Below are 25,206 nucleotides of genomic sequence, written 5' to 3' on the forward strand. Positions count from 1 at the left end.
CACTCCTGGAGCTCATATGTGCAGACACGAGTCTGATAGAGCTCCTGGGCTTTATTACGGCCATCTTCAGTTTACTGGGCACGTTGTCCGTGACGGCCACCTGCTATGGCCACATCCTCCACATCATCCTGCGCATCCCCTCAGCCAAGGAGAGGCAGAAAGCCTTCTCAACGTGCTCCTCCCACATCATTGTCATGTCTCTCTTCTATGGCAGCTGCATCTTCATGTATGTCCGGTCAGGGAAGGGCAATGAGGGAGAGGACAAAAACAAGGTGGTAGCCTTGCTCAACACCATGGTGACCCCGATGCTCAATCCCTTCATCTACACTCTGAGGAACAAACAGGTGAAGCAGGTGTTTAGGGAGCACGCAAATAGACTCTTCTTATAAAGCCGTGGAACTAGGAAGTTGGAGATAATATTCCCAGACAAGCTAAGGGACTATCAGGTCCCAGCAAGAAAATGAGACTTCCCCACTTAGAAAATTCTCTGATGCCATGTTTCTAGGGTATCAGTCACTATGCAATTCAACATGAACTCATGATTTCTCTAGACTGTCGAGGCATTTTTATTAATTATCAGATTTGAATTACTCTCTTCATTCCGCCTGTGTCTGCCTGGCCTCCCAACAGAATATAAAGGACTCTTTGGGAGCAGGTAATAGATCTGTAACTCACCATAAGCCTCAAGCACCAACCCATTGGCATTGACCATATAAATACTCAATAAGTGCTTGCAGACTAATTGGATTGTTTTGTGTCCTCTGCTAACAGTCCTCTGTTAGCACTGCCCTCATTTCACACTTGCACTGCTGTCACAGTAACACATCAGCAAGAACTCAACAAAGGACTAAGGCTGACTCCTCATTATTTGTATATAAGCTACTTATGGTCTTCTAGTACTAAAATTCATAGAAATTCCTCATTCCTAATGACAAAGGCTCTTTGACCTACTAGTTGGTTTCTTCTCTTTAGCCTCAGTTTTCTCCTCTGTAAAATGGGAATGCAATGCCCATTCCAAAGGAGTATGATGAGAGTCAAATGAGATATCTATGCAAGATGCCTCAAGTAGTGACCGGCACATAGTAAGTCCTCAATAAATGTTAGTTCATTTCCTCCATTTATCATCCTACCTTCCCTCACTTCTCTCTGAAGTTCACACCAGTTCTCAGCAAAACGATTTATATTCAAAATGCTATAAATTGTGTATTCCAGGGATGCCTGGGTGGCTCAGTCATTAAGCCTCTGCCTCTGGCTCACGTCATGATCCCAGGGTCCTGGAATCGAGCCCCGTATCAGGCTCCTTGCTCAGCGGGAACTCTGCTTCTCCTTTTCCCACTCCCCCTGCTTCTGTTACCTCTCTTGCTGTCTGTCTGTCTGTCTGTCTCTCTCTCTCTCTCTCTCCCTCTGTCAAATAAATAAATAAAATATATTTTTTTAAAATGTGTATTGCAAATATTGTAGTAAATACCATATAAAGTGAAATACACAATTTGACCTATTGAAGTTTGTTACTAAAATGTTCACTATGTTCATGAAGGAAAAAATAAAGACACACTGGCAAATAAATAAACATTAAATAAATTAATTACTGTATTTATTCTTTCCAAAATAATTATTACAGAAATGTCATGTTCAAGAAAATGTATTATGTGGCCTGGGATAAAAATTTAATCTATTTCTTTGAAAAATTTGAAATCTAATAAGGAAGATAGAAAGTACACAAATAACTATAATTCAGGATAGAAAATGATCTGTGTAAGAAAAAAAATCACGTGTGTCTCCTCCACAACAAATGTGAAAACCAGAAGGAAATGGATGATTTCCTAGAAAAAGAGCATTCACAAAAAACTAAAAAGAAATAGAAAAACATTTAATTAGATAATAATAAAAATCTTTACCAAAGAAGGATTTCAAAATGGGATTAGATACCTTCTATAAACCCAAAAGCCATGTCCTTAACAATAAAAATAAACAACCCAATTCTACAAATGGCCGATACACACATGAAAAGGCATGTAACATCACTAATCCTTAGGGAAATGCACGTCAAACTCACAATGAATTACTGCTTCATACTCATTAAGATGGCTCATATTTTATAAATGTTAAAAACAGAAAGTAACAAGTGTTGGCAAGAAGGTAGAGAAATTAGAGCCCTTGTGCTTCGCTGATGGGAATGTTAAATGGTGCAGCTGCTGTGGAGAACACTATGGCAGTTCCTAAAAGATAAACGTAGATTTACTATACAACCCAGCCATTCCACTTCTAGGTATATACCCAAAAGGACTAAAAGCAGGGACCCAAGCAGACATTTGTACATCTACATTTATAACAGTATTACACACAATAGTCAAAGATATGGGAACAACTCAAATGTCTGTTGATGAATGAATGTATCAGCAAAATGTGGTATATAGATAAGATGGAATGTTGTCTGCCTTAGAAAGGAATGAAGTTCTGTGTGCCTGGGTGGCTCAGTGGGTTAAGCCTCTGCTTCGGCTCAGGTCATGATCTCAGGGTCCTGGGATCGAGCCCCACATCGGGCTTTCTGCTCAGTGGGGAGCCTGCTCACCCTCTCTCTCTCTCTGCCTGCCTCTCTGCCTACTTGTGATCTCTCTCTGTCAAATCATTTTTAAAAATCTTTAAAAAAAAAAAAGGAATGAAATTCTGACACATGCTGCAATGTGGATGAACCTTGAAGACATTCTGCTAAGTGAAATAAGCCAGACACAAAAGTACAAATAATATATGATGCCACTTATGTGAGGTATCTGGAGTAGTCAAAATCATGGAGACAGAAGATAGAATGGTGGTCACCAGGGATTGGAGGTGAGTGTGGGAATGGAGAGTTATTATTTAATGGAAACAGAGTTTTGGTTTGGGATGATGAAAAAGTTCTGGAGATGGGGAACGGTGATGATTGTGCAACACCATTAATGTACTTAATGCCACCGAATGGTACACTTTAAAATGGTTAAAATGGCAAATTTTATGTTCCATCTCTTTTAACACAGTAAGAAAAATACAGATTCCAGAACAAAACTAGGTTATCTTTGACTCCCCTCTTTCTCTCCTATCCTGCAGTCAATCTATCAACAAATTCTGTGAGTTATACTGCCAAAATACATACAGCACCCCACCACTTCTAACCATCAGCAGCACTACCATCTATGCCCACACCACCTTCCATTTTCTCTAGGTTCCCCACCCCCTACTTGCCACCACTGCCCCAACCTCATATCCCTGGAAGAGGGCAGGGGTAGAAAACACAAGTAAGGGGAAGGTGGGCTTGCACAGTTAAGGCAGATGAAGCCAAGAACGCACATCCTTTCCCTCTGAAGATTTCCCACCTGAAAGCGGCCTTAGGTGTTGGAAGGGTACCTTTTCACTTTCAGTGATGTTCAGAATTCTAACAATTATATAGGATTGGGCAACTTAAAAACCCCATTCTTTGGACTTGCACTGAATGGAGGACTTCTAAAATAATGAGGGGCCAGAAAATTCATCATACCTGTCCTGAATCCATCCAAGGGTCAAGGAAAAAATAACAGCGTGAACAGGTTTGAATGGGTATGCAGCAAGGGGTAGATGGAAAATGCATGCTACAAATAAGGGGTTATTATTCGTAAGTTACAAAGACAAGCCACCGAATAGATAAATGAGCAAAGGATATGCAGAAGCATCTAACAGAAAAGCAACCCAAAGGGCCAGGAAATAAGTGAAAAGTCATTCAACCATATTAATAGTCAGGACAATTCAAATGAAAATAATAACCCTTTAGATGATTGTTGTATTTTTCATTTTTGTAAGTAATAATGGTGTTATCTTTACATTTTTAAAGAGTACTCTGGCTTTAATACTCTGAAATATTTACAGATGAAATTATATAATGTCTGGGATTTGCTTCACAATACTGTGGGAAAGGGGAAAGTAGCTGGTAGTCTAGGTGAGAAAAGGATGACCACGACCTGGTTATTGTCAAAACTAGCTAATGAGTACGTGAAGATTCCTTGTATAATCTGTCTACTTCTGGAAATGTTTGAAATTTCCATAATAAAAGGTTAAAATGAAAAGATAACAGAAATGCTTCAAACAGGAGGGAATATGGCTATGACCTTGAGTAGTACCCATGGCAATGCAACAAGAAAAAATATGAGATGCTGCACAGGCAGAACCTCCTAGGGCTTGGGTACTGAAAAGGTAAAATATCACAGAGAAAAAACACGACAGAGAGCCCCAGGTATTGAGTCTAGGTAATTAAAAAGATGATATCACAGAAGCAGAGCAATAAGGAGAAAATCTGGCTTGGGAGGTTCAAAGTTGGATCTGTCTTAGACAACTCTATTGTGGGGACAGCAAATTTGGGACAAGCATGTTGACTGGGAAGAGGAACTCTTCACAACAGTTTCCAGTGGCATTGGAATTGGTCCCTTTGTCCATTTCTCAAGCTCATTGTTTAGTATATAAGCAAAGAAAGCTGTCCAACAACTGGATTGTCATAAAACTGAGAAGAGAGTTATGATGTCAGGATTTGTAAGCTTGTCCCTAACCACTCAGACAATGAAGTCTCTCTATTCAAATTCAGGAAGTGGCAAATACTGCTCTCTAAGAGTTTATATGAGAATTCTTGATGATGTAAACTAAGCTCAAGATTTAGAGTATAAAAAAGTTCAAAGTAGCTTTCATCAGCAGGGAGCTCAAGAACAAAGGTACAGAAGATAAGATATCTATACCCAGATCACCCCGTATTATATGCCCCACCAGGACACCTCAAAAGTAAAAGCTAGGATCCTGAAGAGAACTGTATTCGTTATCTGTCGTTGCAGTTACTCTCCCTAAACTTGGCACCTTAAAACAACAAGCATTTATTAGCTCACAGTGTCTGAGTTAGGAATCAGGACATGACACACCTGTCCTTTCCTCTTTTGACCCTTTCCTCCAAGTTCTGTGGGCAGGGAGATTTTGGAAAGATCCAGGCCAGCTCTGTGGGACTCAGCCTCAGTCTCATTCCCTGGTAGACCACATTCACCCTGGTGCTCCTTTGTAGTGACTAAACTTTTGCCCTATCCTGAAACAATGGCTTTTGTGCCCTGTCCTGGGAATTGGACCCTGGACTTAGAGTCAGTGCTTCTGTCCTGATCCTGAGGACCTGCCTATGCTTTCATCCACTGAGGATATGATTTCTCCTTAGCTCTCCTGACAGTTTATCCCCCAACCTCTCAAGAAACTATAGTCACACTCCTAAACTACCAACTAGCCAAAAACTTCTGACACCGGCAGATAGACTTCCCAGATATCAATGGGCTGCAGTCTACCCAGACCACCAACGATTCCCTCCTCAAGGATCCTCTTTCTGTGTTCTGCCTACCTAGCCAAGCCTGATCTTTTTCAAGATTTTATCCTCCGACCATAGTTCCTTTGATCATGCCTTCAATCTACATTTGCCTGCCATTATTTTTTTTCCTAAACAAGTTACTCTTCATCAAAAATAGTGAAGATTTTTCTATGTGATTTCTCCTCCGTCCCCAACAATAAGTCCCTTCATCTCTTTTCCTTTTCTTCTTGCCTGCTCCAATTTCTTCTTCCTACCATCCCCCAGAGTGACGACTTTTTAAAGCATAACAAAATTGTGTCACTTCTCTGCTGAAAACCTTCCAGTAGCTTTCAATTGCACTTGGAATGCATCATCCTCCTTACAGGCCAGGTCTTCAAGGCTCTGCAAATTTTGAACCCAGCACAACACTCCAGCCAAATCTCACAACACCTCACTCTCTTCCTGACTCACTGGGCCTCTTGCTGTGCTTCGGGAACACCAGCTTTATGCCATATCATGGCTTTGAAATACTCTGTTCTCTTTGCCTGGAAACTTTCATGACCAGTCACCTGGGCAACCCTGATTCTGCCTTCATGTCTGAGCTACAGTCATACTTTCTTGGCCATGCTTTTCCTGGCATTCATCTAAGGCAGGTCTCACCTGGTTTTCTCTCCTCAAACACCCACTCTATACATTCACAGTCCTGACAATGTCTTGTTAGTACATATATATTAACATGTGTTCCTCTTCTGAGTGTTAGTGTGAGAAAAAGACTAATTTCCCAGTTCCAGGAGAGTAAGTCGGGCTCTTTTTCTTTCAGATGAGGAGCTCTTTACCCAGAAACAAAGATTCACATAATAAGGATAAAACCATTGTCAGGAAAGAAAAGGGAATTCCATGGAAGAAAAGGGAGTAAGTCTAGTCACAGAGGGAGTAGGTGTTCTCATCTCTCACCGTGCCTGGCAGGTGCCCAAAGATGGATGATCACCATTCAAAAGCTGCAAGGCTTAAAAAAGCCCTTTCTTATCTGGCCAGAGAAGGAATAAAATTTCGATAAGCAGATCCAGCAGGTACAGTGTGTACCACGTTCACTCTTTACCCACAGATGTCCAGCTGTCTGGGCCTCCTTCTTATGGGTCAGTGGTATAGTCTGCCTCTTACCGCCTGGTAAGGTGACTCCACAAGCAGTTCACATGACATCTAAGTGTTTAGGGAGCAGTTCACCAACACTGGCCATCCTACCACATCAAGAACAGCCAGTTTCTCAGGAGAGAGAAACCATAGTCAAATTAACTCACTTGGCCACTTAAAAACAGAGGGCAGCTGAAAGTCCATCACTCATTTGCCTTTCCAAACACACCATTGGCTCCTAAAGTCATACTACTCACTGCAGTCAACTTATATCACCAGTTTTATCTACTCAGTGGTAGTGTGGTGACCAAAGAAAGAAGGTGGGATTACATAGTAGTTGTCACTTGAATGGGTCAAAAGCCAAGTTGGGGACTATGTCCTAAGATCCTCTTACCAAGACTCTCCCAGTGAAAAGTAAGTTCCATGGGGACTAGGAGCATGTTTCTTTCACTTACCACTCATAGTCATCCTCACTGCATAGCACAGTGCTTGGCACATAGTAGGTGCTCAGTGAACATGTGTTGAATGAAGGATTAATTAATTAATGAAAAGTTTTCATCCCCCACACTCCAACTCATCCTTCAGGTCTCAGGTTTATAGAACTCCATCAGGGACACCTTCCCTTGTCCTTCAGTCTAGCTCAGGATGTCCTATGAGCTCTCCTTCAAGACACTTGTCACCATAGTAATTAACCACTTGTGTGATTGCTTAATGTCTTTGGTCCCCCCAAGGCTCTGCCTGTACATCTCTGGCATCTAGTCACACATGAAGCACTCAACAAAACTGTTGAATGTTTTGATAGCTGAACTTCTTTGTTATAATTAAACATCGTGAGGAGTTTTGAGTTTCTCGGCCAGAAAAAAGTAAAGTCTCCATCTCAAATTTGAAGAAAGTTAGAGGTAAGGGACCTTCCTAACTCCCTGTTGCCAGTGATGGTAATGAATCTCAGGGGAAGCACAGCTTCACCCTGCAAAAGAAGAGAGGGACTCTCTAGATTGGTTAAGTTTGAGCTGTGTACCTTGTATATCTCTGAGCCCCATGGAGACCAAACAGAACCTCAAGCAGCCCCCGCCCGATGCCACCTCCACAGAGACAAGACGTCTGCCACTAATTGTTTACCCCAGAATCCTCTATGGGCACCATGACCCTGGAAAGGCATGTACCATTAGCCAGAAACCTCTTAAGCCCAACTGAAGATGAGTCATACGAATCTGCACCAGTTGACGTTTGTCTTTGCCTTAGTTTAGGAGGGATGGGTAAATAATTAATTGTGTGTCTACATCCATTTCCCCAGGAAGGTGGCCCAGCAGAGGTACTATGATAGGGCAGAAGCAATAGAAACTTCCTGAAAACTGGTGAACCCAGAAGTTCTGGGGAATACCCAAGATCGCTCATTTCTGAGGATGTCTGGGGATGTGTCAGTGACAAAGGAGTTGGGGAGAATTTCATAAGGAAGACTGGTTGTTGGAAAACATGGAGGTTTGTGACACATGCACTACAAAGAGGACAGGACATGCCTATGTCCATGACCTGCAGACCATGTTACAGCTCTGGAGCTTCCTTCACTTTGAATCTCTGGTGAGTCCCCCGAAGAGGTGTGGTCCTCAGGCAACATCGTAGAGCCTGGAATTTCCTGTGAAAACCAGGGGTCTCCATCATCACAAGTGCCTTGTGAAGACAACTGAGCGCCTCACCTGGTAGCTAGTAGGTAACCTGCATTGATGCATTTTGGGAATGGGGGAAGGGGAATCTGATAGTTCTGGACGCTCTGCCTAGAAACCTGTCATCTGTCTGCAGGTGCCACTGGCAGGCTATGGCCCATTTGATTTTTTTCATCATTCTCAGTATTCTGACTCAGATCCAGCTGTTGAGTCACAGAATCTCTAAAGCTTTTTCTCACTGTTTTCATGGATAGTCATTTGTTTCCCATTTGTCTCTCCCAAAGTGCTCTGCCCATTTCTTAACACAAATGGTCTCACTGTGCTGGCTTCTCTTACGAGTTTGAACTGGAGTTATTTTATAAGCAATAATTAAAAGAGGAAAGACAAATCATCCACTATCCTCCTATCCTTACTCACGATCATGTTAATTTTTAAATGTTCTCATCCAGTCCTTCTCCATCAAAATACATACGTCATATAGCTATAGAGTGTTACCACTTTTCTGATGCAATCTTATCACATTATCCTGCTCCCTACAGAAGCTTGACTTAACCTGTCAAATCTATAAAAAAACAACCAATGGCAAGGTTGCCTAGTTCTTTACCCAGACCTCCATGGACAGTATTAAACAATGTAAAAACCAGAAGTAACAATCATTTAAAATAAGCCATTTAAAAATTATTTAAAACAAACATCTGAACTTGAAACTGGCCAATGAACAATTCTGAATATCATCATTAATTGTTATTATCGGTGTTATTATATTTAGGATATTATCCCAAAATATTAAACATGATGCCACATCCACAAATATATGCTCTCTTCCTCACTATATATCAGTTTCAAAGCACATGCTTCCCTCCCAATGTATCAATCAAATAATATAATAATAAGAAGTATGTAATCAATTGACAAAAATTTCTTACAGTAATATGTCAGAAGGAAAGAGAAGCAAAATACACCGTCTATGAGCATGGTAGATAAAACAATAAACACTAGATAAGAATGGAAAAATATAATAGAAATAAATCAAAATGTGCATAAAAGTGCCTCTGTGGGGCTACATGTAATTCTTTTATTCCACTTCTCTGTGTTTCCTAAACTTTCTAGAATGAGCTGACAATGCCTTCATATTTTTTTAACTTTTTGTTTAAATACTTATGGCCCCAAATCCCAGTGTCTTTTCTCCAATTTGACTGTGATTTCCTCTTATTGTCCTACTAGAGTTTCAGTCACAAAGGGAGAAATTCAAATAACTAACATTACACAACTGCTTGCTCTGTGGCTAGCCTTGTGCTAAGTGTTGGGTATGCATCATTCATTTAAGCTCTGGGAGAACTCTTTACAAATATGCTGTTATTGTTCCTATCAAGAAAAAGTTTTGGTGGGGTAGATAACCGGTCCTAGACAAGTTAGTGAATGATGGAGCTCAGGTGCAACCACCATCTCTAACTTAAATGCCTACTGTAAAAAGCTCTAGAGTAATATTCCATCAATGTTTTCTACAAAGGTCTGTGATCCATTGGACACAAGATTTGCAGAGGGATTTGTTTTAATACACTTGAGAGGCCCCTTGTACATTTGGGTGAATATGAAAAAACCATCATCTAATCTAAAAGAAAAGAATGAAAGGAGCTTAATACAGAGTTTCCTAGCGAGGAATCTGCTTCTCTCTCTGATCCTCTCCCCTCTCGTGCTTTCTCTTTCATTCTCTCTCTCAAATAAATAAATAACATTTTAAAGAAAGAAAGAAAGAAACACAAGAAATGAAAAAGAATTGGTAAAGGCAATACTTTCCCCCAGAGAATCCCAGAAAATTGATTTAAATTGGGTCAGAATACGTGTGACTTGAGGCTAACTCAATGAGGAATCTGGACAACAAGCATGAGAAGGCTGAGAAAGGGACTGATAGATCCAAAAAAACAAAAGGACTCCTTCAGCTGAAAATAGAACACTCATCCCTCTTTCCTTTCAGTTCCAAGCGCCCTCAGATACCCAGAACACCACAAATCCTGATGCTGCACACCTCTGATTGGCCACCCCCAGCGGATGTCAGAGGAGCCGTGAGGAACCACACCACTATCACTGAGTTTGTCCTGCTGGGGCTCTCAGATGCCTGTGAGCTACAGATGCTCATCTTCCTGGGGCTGCTCCTGACCTACCTCCTCACTCTGCTGGGGAACCTCCTCATTGTGGGCATCACCCTTATGGACAGGCGCCTCCACACCCCGATGTACTACTTCCTCCGCAACTTTGCTGTCCTGGAGATCTGGTTCACCTCGGTCATCTTCCCCAAGATGCTGGCCAACATCCTGAATGGATACAAAACCATTTCTCTCCCAGGTTGCTTTCTCCAGTTTTTCCTCTATTTCTTCCTGGGCACCACCGAGTTCTTCCTACTGGCAGTGATGTCCTTTGACAGGTATGTGGCCATATGTAACCCCTTGCGTTATGCCACCATCATGAGCAAAAGGGTCTGTGTCCAGCTAGTTCTTTGTTCATGGATGACAGGATTCCTTCTCATCATCTTTCCAAGTTTCATCACTTTTCAACAGCCATTCTGTGGCCCCAATGTCATTAATCATTTCTTCTGTGACAACTTCCCACTCCTGGAGCTCATATGTGCAGACACGAGTCTGATAGAGCTCCTGAGCTTTATTACGGCCATCTTCAGTTTACTGGGCACGTTGTCCGTGACGGTCACCTGCTATGGCCACATCCTCCACACCATCCTGCGCATCCCCTCAGCCAAGGAGAGGCAGAAAGCCTTCTCAACGTGCTCCTCCCACATCATTGTCGTGTCTCTCTTCTATGGCAGCTGCATCTTCATGTACGTCCGGTCAGGGAAGGGCAATGAGGGAGAGGACAAAAACAAGGTGGTGGCCTTGCTCAATACCGTGGTGACCCCGATGCTCAATCCCTTCATCTACACCCTGAGAAACAAACAGGTGAAGCAGGTGTTTAGAGAGCGCATGAGCAAGCTCCTCTCATAAAAATGAGCTGGGCCTGAGAGAGGGCAAGTTTATCTCCTTGCCTAAACCTCTATAAAGGCAGTCTTGTCCTGATCCCCATGAACTACCTCCTTCTTGACAGTTTTTACCATGTGCTGTAATCTACAGTGGTTTCTCACACGTATTATTGGCTCATGCAATCTCAGAGCGTACAGAAAATTCAGTATCCACTGCTACGTTGGTATGTGTTCATGCTTCTGACCCTGAGCTTTATCTGAGTTTCTCAGTTTTGTCTCATTTTAAGTTATAACAATAAACAGGGGTGCCTGGATGGCTCAGTTGGTTGAGCAGTTGACTCAACTTCAGCTCTGGTCATGATCTCAGGGTCATGAGATCAAGCCCCAAATTCAGCTTTGCACTGAGTGCATAGTCTGCTTGAGATTCTCTCCCGCCCCCTTCCTCCCCACCCTGCTCGCACACACTCTCTCTCTCTCTCTCTCAAATAAATAAATAGATAATATTTTTAAAAAGTTATAATGACAAAGAGCAACCATCTTCACTAGAGCCTTTCATAACTGATAAAAAGATCCTCAACAAGAATATACTCATGAGGGGCACCTGGGTGACTTAGTTGGTTTAGCGACTGCCTTTGGCTCAGGTCACGATCCTGGAGTCCTGGGATCAAGTCCCACATTGGGCTCCCTTCTCAGCCGGGAGTCTGATTTTCCCTCTGGAACTCTCCCCTCTCGTGCTCTCTCTCTCTCACTCTCTATCAAGTAAATAAATAAAATATTTTTTAAAAAAGAATATATTGATGATAAACTTCAGAAGTAAGACATATATGGAAAACTTAATAATGTGAAATATCCAAGACATAATAAAGTGAAGAAAGTATCAGGTATAAGGGGCACCTGGGTGGCTCAGTCGGTTGAGTGTCTGCCTTCAGCTCAGGTCATGAACCCAGGGCCCTGAGAGCTGGTCGTACATCAAGCTCCCTGCTCAGTGGGGATCCTGCTTCTCTCTCTCCCTCTACCCTTCCCCCAACCTGGTACTCTCTCTCTCTCTGCTCCCTCATTCTCTCAAATAAATAAATAAATAATATCTTTTTTAAAAAAGAAAGTAGGGGTGCCTGGGTGGCTCAGTCGTTGGACATCTGCCTTCAGCTGGGGTCCTGATCCCAGGATCCTGGGATCAAGCCCCACTTCGGGCTCCCTGCTCAGTGGGAACCCTGCTGTCCCTCTCCCACTCCCCCTGCTTGAGTTCCCTCTCTCGTTGTGTCTCTCTGTCAAATAAATAAAATTTCTTTAAAAAAAAAAAAGTATCAGGTATTAAAACACTAAATCAAGGTGTGCCTGGGTGGCTCAGTCATTAACCATCTGCCTTCAGCTCAGGTCATGATCCCAGGGTCCTAGGATCGAGCCCTGTGTCCGCTCCCTGCTCAGCAGGAAGTCTGCTTCTCCCTCTCCCACTTCCTGTGCTTGTGTTCTTTCTCTCGCTGTGTATCTCTCTGTTAAATAAATAAATAAAATCTTTTTTAAAAAAACATGAAATCAAGAACTAACAAATAGAAAAATCAAACTCTATATAAAATCTGAAAAGATAATACAATACACATAAGGATCTAATAAATGATTAAGTAGGCTTTCTAATCAGTTAAAAAAAAAAAGGAGGTTTTTTAGTTCAGTTAAAAAAAAAAAGGACTATTGGCTAACTGGGTAGAAACTTTCCTTTCAGAAAGATTAGAATTAGTACTTGGTTGGTTGGTTGGGGAAGACGGGGGGAAGACGGGGAAGTTAAAGCAGAAGAATAATTTAAAAGCAATACACACCTTAAGTACTTATTTGAAATTAAGCCTATAAGCAAATATGTATTCACTAATCTAAAAATATCCTTTTCTATGAGAATGAGTGTGATGTTGTTGTAGTCTTTCTTATTTAAACCATATTCATTATGCACCCTCTCTAATTATCAGGATTTGTTTCAGTAATACAAAAGTCTCAAAGATGCTTGGGAAACTATCTGAGAACAGAATTCTAGAACTTTTGTTTTATGTTTGTTTGCCAGTCTTCACAGTTCTTGCCCACACCTCAATCAACCACATTTTTTCATTATTTGGCTCTATGGAATCTGTTGAAAGGAATCAACTTGGTTTTCATAGAGACAGCTTTGTTTTTATACTCATATTTCATCGGTTTATCTTTATTTAGTGAATATATGTGAATATAATAACAAGTCTAATTATCAAATCAGGATTTGGAAACAAACAACTGATTCTTGGTACAAACCAGTTGGTAGGTACTACAGAAGTCTACTAGCTGCAAAGCGAATAGGTACAAGGCATGTTGTGGACATCAATCATTTTGAGAAGCAGTATAGTACAGAGATTGGAAGCCCCTCAAAAAGTACTGGAAGCCTAATACCTAGGTTGAGATCCCAGATATCTACTAGCTATTGAGTCTTGATTAAGCAATACTTCTTTGTATCTCAGTTTTATATATGGATACTATAGATAGATATATGTATAATATTTAAGGTAGTGTCTACCTCATAGAATCCTTATAAACATTAATGCATTAAGATTTGTAATAATGCTTAGCACAGGGCTTGGTGCAGACCAAGTACACATTAAAAAACAGGTTTTAAGTTTTACTGAAGGAATAAGTTGAATAATGAAGGTAAATTAAGAAATCATCTAGCATCTTGAAGAAAAAGTGAAGTTAGACCTTAAATTCCAGTAAGTTCAAAATGAATCAAATAGATAAATATAAACCATGAAAACGTTAAAAAAGAAAATATAAGTAAAAGTTGTCTTATTAAAGATATGGAGGGAGTTTTTTTAATGAAAGAAACATAAAAAAAGTTTATAAACTTGGTTATTGAAAATTTTTAGACTTCTTCAGAAAAAAAAAATAACCTCTAAATGATATAATAACCATATGTGCTTTCTACTGCCTGGCATCCATTCTTCATTCTTAAAATTAAAGGATTCTGATTTTCCTCCTCCCATTCTCAGTCCATGTAGCTAAGATGATGCTGACTTCATCCCCCAACCAATCAGAGCACGGCCATCTTATCAGCTATCGCTACACGACTAAAATCAGTCCAGTGAAACCAAATGAGTCTCAATTCAGAGATAGAGGAACTGATAGAAGAGAAACTCTCTCTGCTGGACTTGAAGGTAGAAGAATGCAGGAAAAAAAGAGAAGACACAAATTACCAGTAAGAGAGTAACAAATAAGAGACTGGACACCGCTATGGATTCTATATGCATTAAAAGGTAATAAGGGAATATTATGAACAAGTCTGTGTCAACTTATATGACAACTTAGATGAAATGGATAAATTTCTTGAGAGACACAAACTACCAAAGCTCAACCAAAATATAATAGATAACTTCAATAGTCCTATGTCTTTTTTAAAAATTGCATTTGTAATTTAAAAACCCCCCAAAAAGAAAAGTTCAGACCCAGAGGGCCTCACTGGTTAACTTTACTAATTATAATATCAGTACTGTGCAAACTATCCAAATTAACCTATGAGGCTAACATTACCGTAATTTGGTATCAAACCTTGATTTCAATCTGATATCAAAATCAGACAAAGATATTACCAAAAAAAGAAAATTATGAATATCCCTCAGGAATATAAATGAAAAAAATGTTAACAAAACTTTGGCAGATTATTTCCAATAATATAGAAAAATAATACATCTTTAACCAAGTGAAGGTTATCCCACAAATACAAGATTGGCTCAACATCCAAAAATCAGTCTTGTAATTAGCTATATTAGCAAAATAAAAGAGGAAAAAATACATGATCATCTCACTATATACAGAAAAAGCACTTAACAAAATACAACACTTATACATGATTTAAAAAAAAAAAAAAACTCTTAGAAAACTAAGATAGAAGAGAATGTCCTCAAGCCAATAAAGGGTATTTATGAAAAACCTACAGTAAACATCATACTAAATGGGAAAAGACAAGGGGTGCCTGGGTGGCTCATTTGGTTAAGCATCTGCCTTCAGCTTAGGTCATGATCTCAGTGTCCTGGGATCAAGCCCATGTCGGGCTCCCTGCTCAGTGGGGAGTCTGCATCTCCTTTTCCCTCTGCCACTCTCTTGTTTTCTCTCACTCTATGTCAAATAAGTAAATGAAATCTTAAAAAAAAAAAAAAAAAAAAAAACTTGTGGTGCCTGGGTGGCTCAGTCATTAAGCATCTGCCTTCAGCTCAGGTCATGATCCTGGGGTCCTGGGATCGAGCTCTGCATTGGGCTCCCTGCTTGGCAGGAAGCCTGTTTCCCCCTCTCTCACTGTTTCTCTCTCTGTCAAATAAATAAATAAAATCTTTAAAAAAAAACAAAACTCATACAACTCAATACCAAAAAAAAAAAAACAAAAAACAAAAAAAAAATAATAAGCTGATTTAAAAATGGCCAGAGAACCTGAATAAACATTTTTCTAAATAAGCCAAACAGATGACCAACAGACACATGAAAAGATACTCAGCAACACTGATCATCACGGAAATCCAAATCAAAACCACTGTGATATATCACTTCACAACAGTCAGAATGGGTAGTATCAAATAGATAAGAAATAACAAATGTTGGCATGGCTGTGGAAAAAGGGAGCCCTCATACACTGTTGGGGGAATGTAAATTGGTGCGGCCACTATGGAAAACAGTGTGGAGGTTCCTCAAACTATTAAAAATAGAAACACCACACATACAACCCAGTAACTCCAAAAACACTAATTCAAAAAGATAGATGCACTCCTGTGCTTACTGCAGCATTATTTACAATAGCCAAAATACGAAAGCAGACCAAGCGTCCATCTATTGATAAATGAATAAAGAAAATATGGTATATAAACACAATGAAATATTATTCAGCCATAAAAAGAATGGGATCTTGCCATTCATGTCAACATGGATAGATCGAGTGCATAATGCTAAGTGAAAAAAGTCAGAGAAAGAAAAATACCATATGGTTTCATCTATATGTGAAATCTAAAAACAACACAAACAAACAAGACACAGAAACAGACTTATAAGAGACTCTTGATAGAGAACATACTGAGGGTTGACAGGTTAGGTGGGGGATGGGCTAGATGGCTGATGGGCACTAAGGAGGACACTTGTCGTGATGAGCACTGGGTGTTGTATGTAAGTGATAAACCACTAACTTCTACTCCTAAAACCAGTATTGCACAGGGGTGCCTGGATGGCTCCGTGAGTTAAAGCCTCTGCCTTTGGCTCAGGTCATGATCCTGGGGTCCTGGGATTGAGCCCCACATAGGGCTCTCTGTTCAGCAGGGAGCCTGCTTCCTCCTCTCTCTCTACCTGCCTCTCTGCCTACTTGTGATCTCTGTCTGTCAAATAAATAAAAATTAAAAAAAAACAATATTGCACACAGTTAACTATGTTAATTAATTAGAATTTAAATAAAAATTTAAAGAAAAAAAAAGTAACAGACTTATAAATACAGAGAACACTCTGTATTTAAGAAACTAGCGGTTGCCAGAGGGTAGGTGATAGATAAAACAGCTGAAGGGGATTAAGAGACACTAACTTCCATTTATAAAATAAGTAAGTCACAGAATGAAAAGTACAACATAAGGAATATAGTCCATAATGTAATAACTTTGTATAGTGACAGCTGGCAACTACACTGATCATGGTGAATATTTTATCATGTATATAATAATTGAATCACTATGTTATATACCTGAAACTAATATAATATATATGTCAACTATACCTCAATTTAATTTTTTTATTTTTTATAAACATATAATGTATTATTAGCCCCAGGGGTACAGGTCTATGAATTGCCAGGTTTACACATTTCACAGCACTCACCATAGTACATACCCTCCCCAATGTCCATAACCCCACCACCCTCTCCCTACCCCCCTCCCGCTGGCAACCCTCAGTTTTGTGACATTAAGAGTCTTTTATGGTTTGTCTCCCTCCCGATCCCATCTTGTTTCATTTATTGTTTTCCTACCACCCAAACACCCCACATTGCATCTCCACTTCCCCATATCAGGGAGATCATAAGATAGTTGTCTTTCTCCGATTGACTTATTTCGCTAAGCATAATACCCTCTAGTTCCATCCACGTCGTCGCAAATGGAAAGATTTCACTTCTTTTGATGGCCGCATAGTATTCCATTGTGTGTGTGTATATATATACCACAACTTCTTTAACCATTCATCTGTTGATGGACATCTAGGTTCTTTCCATAGTTTGGCTATTGTGGACATTGCTGCTATAAACATTCGGGTGCACGTGCCCCTTCGGATCACTATGTTTGTATCTTTAGGGTAAATACCCAGTAGTGCAATTGCTAGGTTGTAGGGTAGCTCTATTTTCAACTTTTTGAGGAATCTCCATGCTGTTTTCCAGAGTGGTTTTCCACGAGCTTGCATTCCCACCAACAGTGTAGGAGGGTTCCCCTTTCTCCCCATCCTTGCCAACATCTGTCCTTTCCTGACTGGTTAATTTTAGCCATTCTGAGTGGTGTGAGGTGATATCTCATTGTGGTTTTGATTTGTATTTCCCTGATGCCAAGTGATGTGGAGCACTTTTTCATGTGTCTGTTGGCCATCTGGATGTCTTCTTTGCAGAAATGTCTGTTCATGTCCTCTGCCCATTTCTTGATTGGATTATTTGTTCTTTGGGTGTTGAGTTTGGTAAGTTCTTTATAGATTTTGGATACTAGCCCTTTATCTGATATGTCATTTGCAAATATCTTTTCCCATTCTGTCAGTTGTCTTTTGGTTTTGTTAACTGTTTCCTTTGCTGTGCAAAAGCTTTTGATCTTGATGAAGTCCCAATAGTTCATTTTTGCCCTTGCTTCCCTTGTCTTTGGCGATGTTCCTAGGAAAAAGTTGCTGCGGCTGAGGTCAAAGAGGTTGCTGCCTTCAACTATACCTCAATTTAAAATAAAAATTAAAATAAAGCAACCAAAAAGGAAAAAAATATATCACCTGTAAAAGAACAATTAGACTATTTGCTAATCAAAAGTAACTATGAGGACACCTGGGTGGCTCAGTGGGTTAAAACCTCTGCCTTCAGCTCAGGTCATGATCTCAGGGTCCTAGGATCGAGTCCTGCATTGGGCTCTCTGCTCAGCAGGGAGTCTGCTTCCCTCTCTCTCTCTCTGCCTGCCTCTCTGTCTACTTGTGGTCTCTCTCTCTCTCTCTCTGTCAAACAAATAAATAAATAATCTTTTAAAAGTAGCAATGAAAAACCAGAAGACAGTGGAATATAATGAGATAAAATATCAACCTGAAGTCCAAACTCAGCAAAACTGTCTCAAGAACAATAGCAATCTAAAGACATTTTAAGTCAAACAAGACCTGAGAGAGTAGGTCATTAATGGAACTCTCTAAAATAAATTATTTAGGGGCACCTGGGTGGCTCAGTGGGTTAAGCCTCTGCCTTCAGCTCAGGTCATGATCTCAGGATCCTGGGATAGCTTGGCAGGGAGCCTGTTTCCCCCGCCCCCTCTGCCTGTCTCTCTGACTACTTGTGATCTCTCTCTGCCAAATAAATAAATAAATCTTTTTTTTTAAATTTTAATAAATAAATAAATAATTTAAATAGAAAATACAGTCCCAGATGAAAGAACTAATAGGCAAAAAACAAATGTGAGCAAGGCATTGATTACATTAAAAAATAGTAATGTTTAATTTGTAGAATCAAAAACAAACAAGTACTCTAAGTTTCATATATTAGATAAGAATAGAATAAAGATATTGATGGTATTTAAACTTTGTACATATTAAAACTTCTGAAGAAACCTCTAAAATAAATAAATAAATAAATAAATATGTATGTGTACATATATATTATATATATATACACACACATATACAGTTCATAATCAGTAGACAAAGGAAAAAGAACTTTAAAAACTTTAACCACTCAAAAGAAGACAAGAGGGGTGCCTGGGTGGTTCAGTGGGTTAAGCCTCTGCTTTAGGCTCAGGTCATGATCTCAGGGTCCTGGGATCGAGCACCGCATTGGGCTCTCTGCTCAGCGGGTAGCCTGCTTCCCCCTCTCTCTGCCTGCCTACTTGTGATCTCTCTCTCTGTCAAATAAATAAATAAAATATTTTTAAAAAAATAAAAAATAAAAGAAGACAAGAAAAAGGGGTGCCTGGATGGCATAGTCGGTTAAGCATCTGGCTCTTGGTTTCAGCTCAGGTCATGATCCCAGGGTCACAATCTCAGAGTGGTGAAATAGAGTCCCACCTGTGTTGCGCTCCACTCTCAGCTTAGAGTCTGCTTGTTTCTTTCTTCCTCTGCCTTTTCCCTCACCCTCTCTCTCTAAAATAAATAAATAAATCTTTTTTAAAAAGAAAAAAAATCCTTAAAAAAAATAAGAAAAGACAAAAGGAAACAGAAAAACAGAACAAATACAAACCATAAAATAAGATTGAAATAAATTCAAACATATTAGTAGACAACATAAATAAAAATGGATTAAACTAACTCTTTTTATTGAATTTTTAACTTAAAACTAAGCTATAAGCTATTTATAGGAGGTAAAACTAAAACATTAGAACACAGAAAAACTGGTAGAAGTTGAAAAGGATACACCAGTCCATTTGGGGTACTATAATAAAAATACCATAGACAAAACACCTTAGAGTGGCTTCCAAACAACAGAAATTTACTTCCTTACAGTAATGAAGGCTGGAAGTTCAAGGTCAAGGCTTAGCAGATTTAGTGTGTGGTGACAGCCTGCTTCCCAGTTCATAAATGGTCATCTTTTCACCATGACCTCACATGGTGGAAAGGGCAAGGGATCTCTTTGGGGTCTCTTCTATAAGGCCACTAATCCCATTCATGAGGGCCCCACTCTCAGGACTCCCATCACTTCCCAAAGTCCCCACCTCCTAATTGTTAGGTCCGTTATTAAATGAAACAAGACTGAGACAAAGTGAAAGTTATGCAAAGCTCTATTCTATGTTCAAGAATCGACTGACTGACAGGTCAGGGCCGCCTCCGAAGAGAGCGACCACCCCCAGTTTACAGACTACCTTTTATAGAGCAAAAGTCTGGCCACATATAGGTGGCCAATGAGATTGTAGTCATGTTAGGTCACATGCAGGTGGCCAATTGAATTACAATTTACCCTATAGTAGCTATTTGACCTAACCTATTACTCTGGTCAGAATTGGTGCTCAAGGTTGGCACCCAAACGGTGGGGTTTACATTCTTTGGTGGTTAGGGAAAAGTATGTGTGTTTCTCACTGATTGGATGTCTCCACCTGGCCCGACTCGTCCTTGTATTCTGGGCTCTGTTACCAGGAACTGGCCGACCTGGCCTTGTATTCTGGGCTCTGTTATTAGGAACTAGCCGACCATATTTTACTGGTTTCCCAGACTTGCTTCTAAGTAAGTTTCTCTGGGGGGAGGGTGGCAGGGTCAGTTTAAGTTTTACTGCACAAACAACAAAATGGCTTTTAACCAAGATGGAGTCGCTCTGGCTAAATAGGTCCTTACACTAATATTGTCACCTTGTGAGTTAGGATTTCAACATAGGAAGTGTCGGGGAAGGAGGAGTCCACAAACAGACCATAACAACCAGAAAAACATTAACCAAAAGGAAGTCAGCATCCTTTTATGAATATCAGGCAAAATCGAATTTAAGGACAAAACTAGTATTACAAAAAATGAAGATGATCATTACTTTAAATGACATAAAGTGCAAATCACTGAATAAGAGTCACCAAAGATATAAAGCAAGAACTGGTAGAACCAAAAGGAGATAGTGACAAAACCATCATCACAGTGGAATATGTAACGTAATTATTTTAGTTATTAATAGCTGAAGCAGATAAAAAAATAATACAACTCTCAAGCCTGTTTTAGATGTGAGAGATGAGTTTGTGGCATACTGTGGTGATGGTTTCACAGATGTATGCTTAGGTCTCCAAAATCACCAAGTTGTATATAGTAAATATGTACAGCTTTTGGTATGTCAATCACACCTCAACATGTGGCTTAAAAAAAAAAATCAAGCCTAATCTAATGAACACATAAAGAATATCATACCCAACAACTGGAAAATACACAGTCTTTGAAAGAACAGGTGAAACATGTACAAAAACTGACCACATATGAGGCCATAACACATGAATTTCTCTAAAACATCAAATTGTCATTATACAGACTATGTTCTGACCACTATAAAATTAAGAAATCAATAACAAAGACAGAACGAAAAAGTGCCATAAGTTTTGAAATTTTAGTTTTTTAATATTTAATTTTAAATATTTCTAACCATTTCATGGGTCAAAGAAGTCCTATATTGAAAATTAGAAACACATTAAACTGAACAATAATGACGATTCTACCTACATACATAAAACCTTGTTAGCTAAAGTGTTATTAGAAGGACATCCGTGGGGGCTCCCGGGTGGTTCAGTCAGTTAAGAGTCTGCCTTTGGCTCAGATCATGATCTCAGGGACCTGGGATCGACCTGCTTCTCCCTTTGCTCCCTGCTCATTCTCTCTCTCACTCTCTCTCTCTCTCTCAAATAAATAAATTCTTTTTAAAAAGGATATCTGTGGGGGCTCCTGGGTGGCTCAGTGGGTTAAAGCCACTGCCTTCAGCTTGGGTCATGATCCCAGGGTCCTGGGATCAAGTCCCACATCAGACTCTCTGCTCAATGGGGAGCCTGCTGCCCCCTCTCTCTCTGCCTGCCTCTCTGCCTACTTGTGATCTCTGTCAAATAAACAAATAAAATCTTAAAAAAAAAAAAAATAAAAGTAAAAAGGATATCTGTGATTAAAATGTTAACCTCAGAAAAGAAAAAAGAAAGAAACTCATGAGCTAAGCATCTCGCTGAAGAAACAAGAAACAGGGATCAGAAAAAAAATACATACTAAAAAGAAAAAGGAAATAATAGAAAAAGAATAAACACTAATGAAGCAGAAAAGAGGTAAAACAGAAAAAAGCAACAAAATCAAAGTTCAGTTCTTTATAAAGACAAAATTGAAAACTTTTGACAGAAAAGATTTTTTCAAATTAATAATAAAACAAACAAAATGAGAGATAAGCTATACTAAGAGAATATTATAGCCAAAGAATCCTATGCATAAATTTGAAAAACTGGATTTAAAAGGACATATCCCTAGAAAAATATAACTCAGCAAAATGGCTTCAGAAATAGGAAATCCGGTTGGTCCTAAAACAAAGAAATTGAATCTGTGGTTAAACTTCCCACAAGAAACGATCAACCCTAGACAGCGTCAAAGGCAAGTTTTAACAAGAATTCGAAAACTGACTTTATTTGTAGCAAATTTTAAAAATAGTTTCAAAATTCTATGATGCTCTTCCCACCAAGGAGTGGGCTCTGTGTCCCCTCCCCTTGATTCTGGACTTGCTGTGTAAGTTCCAGACCCAGACCTAAAGAGACAGGCAGCTTCCACTCTCTGCCCATTGGGAATGCTTGCTCTTGGACCCCGGCCACCGTTCTGAGAGGAAGCCAAGCAGCCACATGGACAGGGTACACATAGGTACTGCGGCCAACAGCCCCAGCTGAGGTCCCAGCCAACAGCCATCTTCAAATGCCAGACACATAAGTAAACAAGCCTTGAGATGATTCCAGCTTCACCTTCCCCCGCCCCAGCCTTTGAGCTGCCCCAGCTGTCCCCACATGCAAGAGAGACAAGCCGCCCACCAAGCCATGCCCAAATTACAGATCCGTGAACAAAATAAATGATTGTCGTTTTAAGCCACTCAGTGTGGGGTGGCTGTTATGCAGCAGCGGATAACGGAACCATTATTCTATCCTCACCCAGCTATTCCAGAGAAGAAAAGCAAGCAAAGATTGAGGACACCCCCAGCACGTTTTAAAAGGCTAGCTGTAGATTCAGTGCATTTCCAATCAAAACTCTGAGAGGGTTTTCAAGAAGCTTGTCAAGCTTACCATAAAATTTGCATGAAAGAGCAGCGAACGAAGGACAGCCCTAAGGAACAACTAAAGGATGTAACCTGCCAGAAAATATTTATTATAATGCTAACATAACTAAGCAAGTGGGATATCAGTGCAGGGAAAGACAGACCAACACAACAATATAAAACCCAGAAATGCTCAGAAACATTTATAGAAACTTAATTGGGGATACAACTAGTACTGCAGAAGAGAAGTGAGAACACTATGCCAATTTCTTCTCTCTAGGAGTAAAAGCAAAATTGGATCCCTCTCTCACATCACATCAAAAAAAAAAAATCAATTCCAAGAAAATTAATTACTTAAATGTAAAAGAGAAAAACTATAAAAGTTCTAAAAGACTGTATGGGAGAATAAATTCATGCTTTGAGGTCGGGAACAATTTTTTTTAAGATTATTTAATTATTGGGTACCTGGGTGGCTCAGTGGGTTAAGTGACTGCCTTCAGCTCAGGTCATGATCCTGGAGTCCCGGGATCGAGTTCCACATTGGGCTCCCAGCTCCATGGAGAGTCTGCTTCTCCCTCTGACCTCCCCTCTCATGCTCTCTCTCAAATAAATAAATATTTTTTTTAAAGATTTTTAAAAGATAGTTCTTTGTGCTTTAGAGAACTTTGGGCCCATGTAGCTTCTAGGTAGGCCAGAGTGGAGTATACCTTGGGGTCATCTCCAGTAAAATGTCTTCTGCATGGTCACCTGGCAGGGTCAGTCTGAAAACCAGTTGGTCATGTTACTCCATGACTGAGAAGCCCAATGGGACTTGAATCTTCAGTGATATCCTGGTATTCCCATCCATTTTCCAGACTACCTGAATAGCAGTACCTTCACATCCCCTGGAGCACACCCTTCCTGAAATCCCCTCACCCACTCCTTTGCTACTGTGTGCTCTTAGATCCCCATCTAAAATTCTGACACGCACAACAGGTAATCCTATGCATCCTCTGAATCCCCAGAGTCTGGGTTTAGGGTCACTGACTTCCCCTGCACTTTACTACACAGGGGTCACTTAGTTTCTTTTCGGACCTAGGTCCCCATCTTCTTGTGGGGCTTGCTGTGGAGAGTGCCTTGTAGCTTGGTGTGGGCTGTCTCACTTTACCAGGAGACATGACCCACTAACAGGTGGCAGCTCTAACACAAAGACTCCTTACATGTGTTACAGTAAATCTGGAATCACAGACATTTTCCCTCTATTAGCAGCCCATTCGATGAGAAATTGCAGGTCGGGTTTGCTTAGAATGAAAGATATAGTCAGCACCCCTTATCTGTGGGGGGTACGTCCTCAGACCTCCAGTGGATGCCTGAATTGTAGATAATACCAGCCTACATATACTATGATTTTCTTATATGTATAAACTTACGACAGAGTTTAATTTATAAATTGGGCACCATAAGAGATTAACAACAACAATAATAAAACAATTATAACAATATATGTAACAAAACATATGTGAATGTGGTCTCTTGCTCTCAAAATATCTTTTTTTTTTAAGATTTTTTATTTATTTATTTGACAGACAGAGATCACAAGCAGGCGGAGAGGCAGGCAGAGAGAGAGGAGGAAGCAGGTTCCCTGCTGAGCAGAGAGCCCGATGCGGGGCTCGATCCCAGGACCCTGAGATCATGACCTGAGCTGAAGGCAGCGGCTTAACCCACTGAGCCACCCAGGCGCCCCTCAAAATATCTTTTTGTGCTGTACTCACCCCACATGATGAGATGACATCAGGTGAATGATAGGGCATTGTGACCTAGCATTAGGTGACAACTGACCAGATCATACATCAGAGGAGGATCATCTTCTTCCGGGTCAGGGCTGACTCTGGGAAACTGAAACCTAGGAAAGGGAAACCAAAACCAGTATTGGGGGTCAAAGGGGCAAGCTACTGTACTTGAATTGCTGAGTGCCTGTGTGTACCCAACTTCTGCTACACGGTATCAGCAGACAGCCAGTGCCTGCGGGTTTCAATGATACTTAAGCCTTTTATGAAATTTTTCTTTAGTTTTTTGTTAAGTCTTTGTGTATCTTAATTCATTTTGTTCAAGAGGAGCAAAAAAAAATTGAGACTTCCTTCATCTAAATACAGAAAGTGAACCAACAAACTACAAAGTGAAAAAAGCAGTCTAAAACCAATTTAAGGGACTGTTCATTAAATCCAAACTTACAAGTCTTTTT

The 25,206-nt window shown here is 40.1% G+C and overlaps 2 protein-coding genes across 2 annotated transcripts in view; both read left to right on the forward strand.

The window, feature by feature from the left end:
- The window catches only part of LOC111139609 (olfactory receptor 49-like), a 1,184-nt gene extending 795 nt beyond the window's left edge, over nucleotides 1–389 (forward strand). Inside the window, exon 2 of the mRNA XM_022491934.1 lies at nucleotides 3–389. Coding sequence (XP_022347642.1) covers nucleotides 3–389 — 387 coding nt within the window. The remainder of the gene's footprint in view (nucleotides 1–2) is intronic.
- Nucleotides 390–9,968: 9,579 nt separating this feature from the next.
- On the forward strand, nucleotides 9,969–11,099 carry LOC111139616 (olfactory receptor 49-like). Its single transcript, XM_022491945.1, has one exon. The coding sequence runs from the start codon at nucleotides 9,969–9,971 to the stop codon at nucleotides 11,097–11,099; it is 1,131 nt and encodes a 376-aa protein (XP_022347653.1).
- The last annotated feature ends 14,107 nt before the right edge of the window (nucleotides 11,100–25,206 follow it).

Source organism: Enhydra lutris, unplaced genomic scaffold (assembly GCF_002288905.1).
Source record: "Enhydra lutris kenyoni isolate GAN:26980312 unplaced genomic scaffold, ASM228890v2 scaffoldscaffold4, whole genome shotgun sequence".
Taxonomy (NCBI): Eukaryota; Metazoa; Chordata; class Mammalia; order Carnivora; family Mustelidae; genus Enhydra; species Enhydra lutris.